At 34.6% G+C, this 13,766-nt stretch overlaps 1 protein-coding gene and 1 long non-coding RNA gene across 11 annotated transcripts in view; one reads left to right on the top strand and one right to left on the bottom strand.

Annotated features, from left to right (window-relative positions):
- Positions 1–13,766, bottom strand: part of LOC138188801 (AMP deaminase 2) — a 39,676-nt gene that overhangs the window by 20,317 nt on the left and 5,593 nt on the right. The window contains exons 1-3 of one of the 10 annotated variants that reach the window (XM_069130869.1): positions 12,610–12,894; positions 10,923–11,009; positions 10,121–10,257 (exon numbers count right to left, since the gene is read on the bottom strand). In XM_069130869.1, coding sequence (XP_068986970.1) covers positions 10,121–10,257; positions 10,923–11,009; positions 12,610–12,626 — 241 coding nt within the window. In that variant the 5' untranslated portion in view covers positions 12,627–12,894. Of the gene's footprint in view, positions 1–236; positions 353–4,194; positions 4,465–7,172; positions 7,346–8,277; positions 8,513–10,120; positions 10,258–10,922; positions 11,010–11,572; positions 13,007–13,766 lie in introns of those variants that run through there. The other 9 variants (XM_069130868.1, XM_069130872.1, XM_069130870.1 and 6 more) reach the window with 9 other exon arrangements.
- On the top strand, positions 8,930–12,967 carry LOC138188806 (uncharacterized). The gene is made up of 2 exons (XR_011175688.1): positions 8,930–9,538; positions 12,893–12,967. It is a non-coding gene; the product is annotated as an uncharacterized LOC138188806 (long non-coding RNA).

A 13,766-nucleotide genomic window follows, 5' to 3' on the forward strand; every position in this document is an offset into this window, starting at 1 on the left:
ACAGGAAATTATTTAGAATAAACGTGATTACCGAGAGACTAAGAACCGCTGGTTTAGCGGTACTACCTCAACACTTGGTTAACAAGATTCTACGCTTCTGTGTATGTCTAATGCAAATTGCTAAGTAAGTTTCAGCGTGCGTAGTTCGTTGCTGTGAACTAGAAAACGCTTTCACTGTAACCGCGAATTATTTAACGTAAACGCAGCAAACATACACGTTGCATCGAGAAAATTACCATCGTTCCCCGCCTGCCCCGTCTTTTGCAACCATTCCGTAATAGAATTTCGCTTATATCCAGACAAGTAGTCAGTTTCGCTACCCAGCACCATCGTGCAGTTTTCTTCTGCGCGTCTAGAAAGATTTGCCAGAATTCTAATATCGAACATGATTTCCCCAATTTCTACTCGAATCTGTCGATCGTCTACGATAGTTGCAGCTTGTTTACTTGCAAATAGAACTCGATATCAATTAGTAAAATAAAAGTAATCAAATATGTATATGTCGTATCAGACATATTAGATTTAGGCAACTAAGTGGACGCAGATTTTGTCATTAGGTGGTATTGACAAAATCCGCAATCACTTATTTGCCAACCCGATAGAAGATCCGAACGTTTGTTTACTGTGTAATTACAAAAGTAAACGGTAATTGTGATACTGGAACTGTCGACCTTTAACCAGTTAGCTGGTTTTTACGAGTATACATTTTAAGTACACGCTTTTCAAAGAAGTCGCAACAGCTAACTGGTTAATGTGTACCTAAATATATTGCACGTAATTAGTTGGAGCTGAAGCAACATGACAAAAATAAACGAGTATGTGTAACCGTGTTTCTATCTGAATAAAGGTAAACGTTAATATTGCTAAAAATATTTACATCTCTCGGTATTTGCAAAAACAAAGAATCTGGCACCAGCCACTGTAACTGGCTTGACGTTTTTACTATTAGGCAGATTCGATTTACGAGTAGTTTAAGAAGAGTAAACAATAATCTCAAATACAACTATCCCTACGCGTCAATTGATCGCTGAGTAGTCCCGATTTTCGACCAGTTATAAAGAGAATTTGCTGTCCAAATTCATTCTAAAGAGGCGAAGGCGAGAGATTTCGATTTCGCGTTACAATTCGCTATAACATTGATCAATTTTCTACCAAACGATAGACCTCGTTAAAAGAAGTAGCTTTTGTCTGTTTTTCTATTTGTATGTTTTTGTAAGTTTTTGAAAACTTTTCTGTTTTCTATCTCTTGCGGCTCGCGAGTTATGTGTTTAATCAAAAAGTTCGTGGAATTTTGGAATTTCCCGGTGAGAAAGCGTCGACTGAAAAAAGAAAACGTTTGTTCGTGTCGATCTACCACAAACATATACAATACATACAATAAATTGAAAATGTCGTAAATCGCGGCTGACGTCAAAGGGCGATATTCAATCTCATTTTCTGTTTATGTTATACAGTAATTTTACGTACATATTTAGATACAGAATTATAATTTCGTGTTTATGCTGTACGTTTTTTCTACGAAAATATTACTTGCATTTGTCGAGCGTATCTCGAAAGTTGTACCAATTGTTGACATGTATTATATCGATAACGATATCGTATTTAGCTTTTCGCTTCTTCGCGTTTGGAAGGAACAAATTATGAAAATGTACCTGTACTTAAATGAATAACAATCAACCTGTATAATATGCGAGGCAAATCTCTAGTAAGTTCCATTTCTTCCTCTCATGTTCATAAAACCATAAATTTGCATAAACATCCAGAGTCTATTTCTAAATCCGACCAGAAGTTGCAACAGCTTTCTGTTTACATATGCAATATTGAAGTCAAGTTAAATCAAAGTGTATGTTGTTCTTCAGAGTTCGAGTACTATTTTTGGGAATCCGAATCTTTCAACACGTTGCAGTTCTCTGACGCCAATACGCCAGCAACCTTGACAGCGTGACAATCGTTATTTGATTTTGCTTTCATCATAAACGACGTAAACCAAATTTACACACGTTTGTAATATTTCCCTTTCTGAAACGAAATTCTTTGTTTCAAGCTGGAGGTTATATGTGAGAGCACTTATGCGCAAGTTCATTCTCACAATGTACCCAATTTGATCACCTTTTGTAATTTACAGCTTTTACAGTCAACTTGATAAACAAAGTAATTGAAACCATAAACGATGACTTTTATAAACTAAATGTTTAAAGTTATGGCGTAAGAATTAATATCTGCCTCTGAACGATTTTGATTGTGAATACTATATAGGACCAAAATTTTGTACGTTACTGGTAACCATTATCGATGATGAAAATTGTTTTTCTTTATGAATAACCATTATTGACAAGGGGAATTGTTTTCAGTTATGACTCACTATTATCGGTGACAGAAGTTTCGTTCGTCTAGGTTAAGAGCAATCAATATCGATGGCTGGTTGTACATAACCAAGACAGATAAATCTTAATATTTTTTTTACAACTTTATTCCTCGAAAAATTTCTGCAAAATTGAACGGCAGCTGATTTCCATTTAAATAAAAATTAACTTCCTCTCGATGATTTTCTTTTTTAATTTTTAAAATAATTGTTACTTTCGTTCTCTAATCGAAATATTACTTCTTACGAGTAACACGAAATGGAACTTGCTGATCAAAATTGATTCTAACCTTAATTACACCAAGCCCGAGCGACAACACTTATATAAGATCTACTTCGTTCTGAATAATTCAGCGCGATTAAAGAAAACGTAATGTTTCGAACCAAAGTTTAATTTAGGATTAAACTAAATTTTAACAGAAAGTGGAAACAGAGAAGTCAAATAAATGAGCGAATGATATTATATAGATAGAGAGGGAATTCTATCGGTTTAGGTTTAAGATAACGGCATTTTTTAATGAGATTTTTATTTTAAATTGCCGAGAAAGCAGTTAACCTTAAACAAGCCACTGCTTTCGCGACAAACAAAGCACATATCTCACAACTATTGCGAAACGAAGAATACGTATTATCACATATATGTAGGTATACCATGAAATGAAAATACGATTCAGATCACATCGCTTGGTTATTTACATATGACGAAAGTAACCAATATGTATCCAATATGTATGTAGTTGGTGGGATGTTTGTGTTGGAAATTACGTTACACAGGTTACACTTATCAAACATTTTATAGGATAGTTAAAAGTTTGTTTTGAAAACTTTCTTTGTTTTCTTTGTTTTGAAAATTCCTAAAGACTTTTTTTGATCAATTTTTCTACAAATTTGATGGGACTTATATTAACGCAGAAATTTTTTGCGGAAATAACGCACGATCAAAACGTTATTCTGGATTTAAAATATTCCATTCATAGGACTGATAACTCGATAAAGTTGTCAAATTTACAAAACCAAATGCGCAGTATTAATAGAACAGAACGTGGAGAATAGCATGAGACAAAAGGGTAATGGCTGTTTGCACGCGTTAAGTACAGTGAATACTTTTTTGCCTTATGCTGTCTGCCACCTGATATAGACAAGTAATTTTGCCAATGCACAGTTCCCAGCCGTAACAAACTGTCGGCTCACACTAACAAGAGTATGTCAACAAACAGACGTTTCATTTTTTGCGCAGTACCTCCGATTCAATCGCGAGTGTACTATTTTTATTCTTTAAACGACAATCTTCGTATACAAGTAGCTCTACTAGTTTCAGTCAGCGAAACCGATGTTCGTGAATAACTATTTCCAGAAAAAATGTCTGCTCGCATGAGTCATCCTTCGACAGTTTCATTTGGAGTGTATCCAAAATCTAGAAATTAGATATGTATGCACACAGACGATTACTAAAGATAAATTGTTTTGAATCGTTTACGTGTTTTCTTTGGTTACAGTTATAGATAAGATATGACACATTGGATTATTTTAATATCACGACTAAAAGGCAAAGTAATTGCAAATCGAACTAAAATCCTTCAAGTTTTTCTAATACGAAATCCTGTAATGCTTCGAAAAAATACCACATTAACCATGATGTTCGAGAAACAATATTGGTTCGTGAGGCAGTTACATGAATAATCAACGAGAAGATGAAAAACATGACTTTAACATCTGAGACAACGACGTCTTTTGTTTCAGCAAAAGTACGAGAAATTCACACGTACATGCAAAACTTATCGCACAGACGATCGACATTTCGAAAATCAGGATTCTGACAGGACAAATCTTACACAAATAAATACCACACTCTCTTTGCTTCTGACCACTAATACTAATAACGATTTCCTCAATTATGATATCACAAAAACTCGGCAGTACACTGCCGTTCCCGAAGAAAGATGACACAAAACAGTTTTCCAGTTTTCCTCGTGTCAAATGCGTCAAAAAATGTGTCAAAAACGCGGGGACAAACTACAAAATAAAGGCGATACTCCTAGTTCGTAGTACAGAGGGCACTGACCACATTAACTGGTCGCGAGTATCGAATACACTGACTGTAGCGTACAGTTGGCACTTGGTAGACGTCGTAGAATCCGCACGCACGACCACACACTCGCTGGTCTACATGCACGTCTCTACCTCTAATACTAACGCAACCGTGTTTTCTGGTAGCGCCGTTAACGCACGCACGCCAACGTTGTGAAACAGTTCTCAAGAAGCGTTAGCCACCGCACGTTTTCTCATAACCTCGTAAGATATGTACACATTCCTTCCTTTCTGCTCATCTTCTGAGAATTAGCGCTGTTCATTCGTGCACAGGAATTATTCGTTAACATGTTAACTACGACGCGAATTTTACATCTCTAACAATGGTCACTAATGATGTAACAGAAGTACACGTGGAATTTTCATACACACACACACACACACACACACACACACACACACACACGTAGATAGATAGATATACATATTTATATACATAATGTTTGTACTTAGCTTGCGTATTCTCATTTGATCCACATTCTTCAAACTACGCATATAGTTACACACGATATGCATATATATTTATACACAAAGTATAACTATGCATATACATACCACATGTGAAGTTTTAAAGAATGCGGGTCAAAAATAAGAATGTAATATATAATATACATGTCCTGATTATTATCGGTAATCAAAAGCATTTTGATCATTTATAACAGTTATTTCTAACCGAAGTAGGCTAAACTAACCTACTATTACTATTGTAAACCTAGTATTGAGTTAATAAAACTATCATGTAACATGCTTTTTGAATTGGACGTAAAGCCCCTACAATCTCGTGGAAAAGCAACAAATGGACTCATTTATGCTAAACATGGGTGACCTTGGTTTGGCTATGAAAACGAACTATTTTCAGAATTCTTTTATCGTCATTTGCAGTGTACTCGACACCATTAAAGTGCGGTTCAAAACATTTCTCAAATAGCAGAAAAATAAAGTCGCGTTACGCGGATACCCTGCATATTGGTGATCTTTATCGGTCTATCAAATCTACTGAGATGAGTTCTTCAGAGCCTTCTCTGTACATGCTGGTTATATAATTATTAGCCAGTGAGTTGCTACAAGCTTCTATTCTGCTTTTATCATCTGTAGACATTTAATTATTAACAAAAATATGAAACTCTCCGTTTAGAATTCATTACTCATAAATCAAGTCCTGGCACTCGACCAAAGACTGGTCCTAAGCGCCAAGAAGCCGCTTTTCATAAGCTAGATCGATAGAGACACTTGGCGCAAGTGTACAGGTATGCGATTTGCAGATTTTTCATACGCCAAACTCATACGAATCATCCTCACTATGATTATATCATGCTTTTCATTTCTAAATTCAATTAACTTTGCCAAAACTTTAAATATCGTTAAATTGCTAAAAATAGAAGATTCCACGGCTAAAATAGAAATATCTGCACTTTCAGATTTCACTGATACGCCATTACACGTTCCAACGGTTTTAATTCAAGAAAGTACTTTGTATAACGAAATTTCGATAAGATCAATTAAGAAATTGTAAAGATAGCAAGAAATATTCTCATTTTGTGACTAAATAACATTAGACTTACTTGACATAGGATATCTGTACTTGACAAAGATTTTACCTGTGAATAGACCTGTAAACCTGTGAATAGACAACTCTAACTTCTGAGACACCCAGTTACGCGGATTACTCGTCAGCAAGACCGTCGGAAGGTTTCTCACGTCGCACGCGAGGAGCGGTTATCCCTATTCTCACTGCCACTCTTTAACAAAATCACAAGCTCGCGTATTCGCCAAAGACATATATGATAGTGGCAGTGGCAGTGGGAACACGATTAAGGGGGTCATCTAGCAATGGCAACTCTGCCGCGAGATACCCTAGTAGACAAAATAACTCGGATACCCATTCGTAGAGATACATTCGTATCTCATGAGATAAGATACATAGCTGAGAACCTCGATGCCAGGGATGAACTTGCTGAAAGTTCCAAAGCAGAAGCCGCCAATCGGACGCTATTACATCAAGGCGATACCACCTGCATTATGCATGTTGATTCGTTTAAAAATGTGATTTGTATATCTTCAGTCCTCGCATATGCAAACGTATGTATGTACCAAATATGGAACCTACAATTAACTCAATTAATTAATACAATTAAACACAATCAGCGTTGAGCGTGCGTAACGTGGAACATGTCAATGATGCTGTTACTGCCAATCGTGTTGCAGAATTATATTTATTTTCTAGCTACCAGTTCTACAGACTATACTAGACAGCGTTTTTTTTTTCTCGTCGCATTTATTTACATTTTTTACCGCGGCTTCAAGATTCTTAAATCTTTGCATGGTACACAATATATTAGGTTGTCCGGAAAGTATCTTTCTTTTACAGACACGTCTTTTACAACGATGCATCTTTATACAAATATGATACCTAATCTGTCGAACATTGTGATCTGAACGTTATGATCTTTATTTTGATAGAACAAAATGGATCATACGCAATTCGATAAAATAATATAAAAAGGAAAATGTTGTGCATCAATTATTTCCTTATAAAACGAAAGGAACTTTTCGGCCGACCTAATATCAACATACGAATATTCATTAATCTTATCGGGTTTTAACATTAGCTTCATTGGAAAAAAGGCATGTTTCTCTTCTTGGGAGATTTTTGAAATCAGCTGTTCCATATTAGGTGCAATTACCCTAATAATTATGATACATATAACACTTTCATCCCCACCTTTTCTATTTAGATGCGATTTACTAATTGTCTCCCACGTTGATTCATACATGATTAAATTCCTTCTAGAAAATTACGAGAAATCTTTCAAACGGTAATTGCTTCCAGTTACTTAGCTTTATCACACTTCGAGCACCTCCACTGCACTTACGTAAAGTTATATCGAACGATACAGCTAGAACGTACAATTTCAGAGATGTACAATTCTCAGAAGACCTTTTCTACAACTTCAGACATAAATTTTTTACAAGATCCTTCGTAAATAACGTTATAAAGGAATATGATCGAAAGGTTTGATTGTCCAAAATCGAAAAGTAGATGAATTGCTACAGCGATGAATTACTACGCAGTAGATATATCGATATCAGTGATTTCTGATGACAGAATAAATTATCACTTCGAGTACGTGCTTCAAACACTTTAATTGCAGAATACCACGAAAAGAATTGCTTTCTACGAAACGATTCAACCAATAGATAGTACACTTGGATATATGCACACCTCGACTACGCGAATGTCAATCGTCATAGATATTCGCGGAAAACTCCCTGTTTCTTACAGTACGTAACGATAAAGCACAGATACCGACAGATTACGTGTGTTAACCACACGGACGCAAAATAATATATGCCAGTGTGTATATAAGGTAGCGATAGCGTATCACGTTTGACTTTAATTTATCCTCGTATCTCAGACTCGTCTTTCACGACAGAATAGTAGTCGATAATATGCTATTTAAAAGTAGAAAATAAAGAAGGTTGAACTCTTTTGAAACTGCGATTTATATATAAAATTTGATGATAAATATTAGCTGAATAACGTAAAAATTAATATAATAGGGATGGAAGTAAAAAGTCGAAGGACAACGATAAATAATTATGATATCGTGTATTTCTTGGTTAATGGTAACTAGAATAATTATCAACGATTATTAAAAAAATTGTGCCACTTACAATGGTTATCTGTAAGCCATGTTTCTTACTTGAAGATATTAATTCTTACATCGTAACTTTTAAAAATTCGTCTTATAATAGTTACGATGTCTGGTCATATATTTATACAAAATAAACCTAGCAACTCGTAAATAGAAAAGACCAATGTTTACCTTCATCCTCGGGATCTATGAGAAAGTTGGGTAGTCTCGGTAAGCAATGAAAAAAGTCGTTTTCCGTCGAGGTCACGCCTCTACTTGACATGATTCGATTTATATATGTATAACCGCCAGACGCTTCACGTAGCACTCGCGATGCTAATTCGGGGTAATTTAAGTTCTAAAAATTGATACTGCGGTATATTATATACAGTATATGTTTATATTCTAGACAGACATCTTCGCGCGAAAGATGTTCTAACTTCGAAACGAGTTCACCAATTTACTATGCTTCGTCTGCTGTACCGAGTTTCTTCGTCTTGGTTATTACGCTGTTCGTTTAACAACTGAATTTTATAACGTCAAGTTAACTACGGTTAGACTATTCCATGTTATGACACGACCGTGCTAACCGTTTAATACTCGAACAAATATTGCTCGTTATCCATTAGCTGCACACGAAATCCACAAAGCCACTCCAATCTATTACAGTTTTTTAAACGTTGAAGCAACCAAATGCATACACGTTTGTTTGACAGCCCAATGACCTTAAACGATAGACCGAACGCGAGTCGTAGGAGAATTACATATGTAGTTGATGTGGCTTGTGATACGAATACACCAATACGTAATACACTGCTTATTGGCAGAGAACTTTGCATTCATATATCGACCATTCACAACATGGAAAAACACTAGAAAACGTGACCGTCGCTTTTTCGTCGTTAAACAGGATAATTAAACGACTGCGAGTTATCTTCTCGTTTCTATTCACGTAGTAAAACTCTCGAACAGTCCAGCTAACGCAACAGTAAAGAGACAGAGGATGTTCGCACGATGGCAAAAATACTATTCAGCTTCGCGAAGGCGAGAAAGAGGACGACGTAGAACGCAAACGGGATGTAGGCTCTATGCCAAATTTCAAAAACATTACCTGATGGTACAGTAGAACTCCGTTTATCTGAACGAACGGTATAAACGCGTGGGACCCACTGGAGGAGTGGACAGGGAACAGTAAAGCAACGAAGAAGAGTTCATATAAACGCGTATCCTATCTGACCTTGTTTCTACTGCGCCAATAACGCTAATAACATTTTTTGTTTCTTCAGAGATACTCTTAAATGTCCAGCAAGAATTTTTCGTTTCCAAAAAGGTCCAAAAATAGTCAGGCGAGACAATGTTCGAACATATTTTACGAAGAGAGTAAATTAACGACGCACGTTGTTCGTGATGCATGCAGGATACGAATGATCGATGCGAACGACGCGGCTGAAAAGTAAGTACGACAAGGAACGATAATAGGATAATTTGTCAATTCGAGCTATTATTAAGCTGCGAGAACATTTATTACGGAGACGCTCTGCACGCTATCAAAGCCAGTTAAAACAAAACCGGTTGTTAGCGTCACACAACGGTTTATCGATCCTTAAAAACCTAAATGTTGGAAAGATAGCAATTTTCACACCTATACACTTAAGCTTACAGCGCTAGCATGAGAGACAACATCATTGTCGAAAATGTTTATCCATATCTTAGATGAGTTAAAATTATAGCATCATATTTAATAAAGTGTACTTTACGCTTTGATGGTGACCATACGGCAAACGCGTTAAAAAATAACGCTCTTGGTATAACTAAAATGTTTTACTGTAAACAAAGCACAAATAATAATAGCGTAGGTACTTCATATCTTCTGATCAACAAAGTGGAATATGTATAGCTTATGCTACAGTGGTGTGCAAAAGTTCCAGGTCATCACACGTATTAATTAATATTCGTTTGGTATATGTTTCTTTTCTAAAAGAATTCACATATATAGGAGTTCAATGACATGATAAAATATTACAATCAAACTTACGATCACGATGGTGGTCGACATTGCGTGGCGTTGTCGAACTGTCGGCATCACCTTCGCCGTCTAATTCGTAATAAATCCTATTGGTTCCACCATTCACGTCCTTCACGCCATTCACATCTACCAGATCTTCCATGCTTCTATAAACATGTACGTTTTGATTTTTCTCTGCGCACAGTGCAACATCAATTTATGTAGGTGAATATGCGATACCGCAACAAATTGCTGCAGATAAGGTACGAACTCGATAGTGTCATAAGAAACTATATGTTACTGACATCTATTGGCATATATACTTATTTTCCAATGAAACCTTTTTTCGATCGAAATTGGACATTTCATTTTCATAATATCAAATTTTTGTAGTCGCGTGAACGATATAAAATTTGATACACCTGGTCCCGATTAATTGATATGTAATGCTTTAGTAAATATTATTAAGGCTAAGAGGTCAGGTCATTATACTGTGTTATACAAAGCATACGTTGTTGGTAGTCCTTTAAACGATACAAAATTTAGCGTATTTGTTCGGATAGTTTTCAGTGGTAATGTATACTATTATACTACATTTTGTTGAACGGTATATAATATTATATTCAACAATATTCATAAAAAACGTACTTCATACTATTTACCTACGTAAAATCATTAAAATCATTATTATTAATTTATGGCGTTTATATTTTACTTCCTCCTTGTTTATATCATAACGTTAATTAACGAAAATTCACGCAAAATCAATAGATAAGGTCATAATTAATGATGCTTTTTTCTATGTGAAATTGATTTTTCATCCGGCACATACCTGGTCAAATTAATCGACCGTCCAAGTGATAAATCAAGCTTGTTAAAAGTTCGGGGTCCGTTCAATTTCACTATGATGAACGCAAATCTAAATCATGTTTATAAATATTCATAGTTGTTTATCTTGCTACTCATTTTTTACTCCACAGATCGGTTTACGTAATAAATATAAGCAGAATTTTAAAAAATTAAGATAACGAAACAGGGAAAGACAAAATGTGAAAAGCAATACACTATAAACGAAAAAGGTCGTTTAGTTATTATAGGTGAGCAACACTTTTCGAAATAAATTCATCGATCTATCGGTCTATTTGATATGGTTACCTATGATTATGGTATATGTATATTAACTTTTCAAGATTATCGGACGTCATCTATCATCGTTTAAGAAGATATTCCTCTATGAACGATGCAAAATTTAACAATTTTCATGAATTTAAAAAAAAAAATTTTTGATAAACGACGTAAAAATATAAATTTGTTACCGTTGAGATAGCATGTAATATATGGAATAACCTATAAAAATTTCAGAGCAATCGGCCACTTAATTTCTGAAATTTTATCTACACTAGGTGAAAGAATTACGTTTCTAAAAAAACGCGTGTAAATTTTACACTGGAAAAGTACAAAGCTTGCGAAAACATTACTTACGATACCAATCGCCGATCCCAACTCCATACAAGACATCTCCAGCTTTCTCATACATATTTATCATCTAATTCTAGTCATAGAGCAATATCGCCTTAAACTTCTCCTCCTTCGTAGAAAATCCAGAAAATTTTGTTTATTTTATGCATTTGCAAGGAGGCAGCACAATATACAGTAATGAAATGATACTTATACCTCCTAAAATTACTCTAGTATATAATTTGCTGGCAGACATCCCAGACAATTATCAAAGATTATAATATTTTGTAAATATACATACATCAGATATCTTATAAATATATACTATATAATATATGTAAATATTGTAAATATACATACAAATAAAAATAATTTACAAGTGCCAAACTCTAAATTGATGGCATCCAATTATAAAAAAACAAATCATTTAGTGTTTATCGACAGTTTTTATGGATAGGAACATCATTATGCTGGAACCATATTCGTCTGATAGCGAATTAGATGTCTTTCAGAAAATTTTAAACTTACAAAATAAGAAAATCATCATATTAACGATCGAAACGACGAATTAAAAGTATCAATAGTAAATATACTATTAATAAAATTGACAGTATTAATGGTAAATAGTGTAGCAAAGTAAAATAGTGTAAATAACAAAAATATTAATTGATAACAAATAACCTTTAAGTATATTGAAAGGCCAGTACATCAGAGGCCAATGAATTTATCTCGGAGTCCCTTATACACTTATAATTAACTGGACAAAAACATATACATATGTATGTGTAGCGTCATATAAAAGAAACGTTTAGACATCACCTAACTAAGCAAAACTTGTAAATATCTCTATAAAACATCATTTTTATGTTTCAACAAGTTTTATTTTAAACATTTTTCCGAATAATGAATAATTCGGTAAATAACTGCGTGGGAAAATTTAAGTAGGATACCCCATTTGTATCGTATCACATAAGACAAAATAACAATGAATTGGTTCGTCATTATTCAATCTGTTATCAAAGCGTTGACTCTCTTACACTTTCGCTATTCTTGGAGCTTACGGGTGAAACGTCAGCATGCGTTTTTTCTCTCCTTGAATTAGAAAAAACACTTCACTTGAACAAACTACAATACAGAATTACATGTACGCGTTACACGTTGATCAAACCAACCACAAAGCACAATTTTCGGAACATCTGACGTTTGAACGAATGTATGTGTTCATGGAAACACTCAATTTGCCTTTTAGAGTAGCTTCCAAAATATAATCATAACAAGGGCATGAACGTAGTTTAATGATATATATGAGAAAATGGTTTACATACATGTATTGCTTTGTTACAGGATTTATCAAAGATGCAAAAGAAAAAACTTTGTCGAATGATAGTTCTCGAATACACTTTTTGATAAAAAGAAAAACACCACAGGTAAAACTTCCGGCACGCTGGAGCGTGCTGTTAGCTACCGACTGTCACTGCACGTTTCAGCCACGATGTGTCGCGTAGGATCGTACCTACCGTTTCGAGGACCTCCCTGTAAACTCGATAAGCGTATTATCAGAATTTATATAAACGATAAATATAATAGTAAACATAATAAAACCTGCTTCATGATAGTAAATACAGTTACACTTTATCTTCATTTCATATTATATACAATTTCACATTTCCATTGACCATAATAAAATAACCTCATTTGTAAATGTAACCATTACTTGTTTATTAACACATAACCTATAAAATACGCAGAAATAGCAAGTAATTTTTACGATAAAATACACTTAATAAATTGTATTACTGTTTTAAAACATTCAAACCCATTAACAGATAAAAAAATATCCCATTTTACTATTGATTGATTTCAAAGTAAATATATCGTTTTAATAACTATCAGATCGTTGATTGTGGAATATTAAACGTATGTTTAGTGTCAGTGTAACAAACAGCCCAATATTCGAAAAATGTAAAATTTTTCACCTGTAACCTTAAAAGTAGCAGAAACAAAGGAAACATACGGCAATGGGCACGATTGGTCGAGTGGCGCGACAGCGGCACACGACTGGCGCAGACTCGCGACTGTCGATCTGCGAAAATCCATATTTCGCGACGCACTATCACTGGTGCATCCTTTAAATATATTAAAAGATTACATTGCATAAAGTTTGGGAAAAATATCTAGTCGTTAAATTGTGGATTCTTATGCAAATTCATATTTTTGA

The sequence above is a fragment of the Bombus flavifrons genome, chromosome 17, assembly GCF_040668555.2.
Source record: "Bombus flavifrons isolate JBK064 chromosome 17, iyBomFlav1_principal, whole genome shotgun sequence".
Lineage (NCBI taxonomy): Eukaryota > Metazoa > Arthropoda > Insecta > Hymenoptera > Apidae > Bombus > Bombus flavifrons.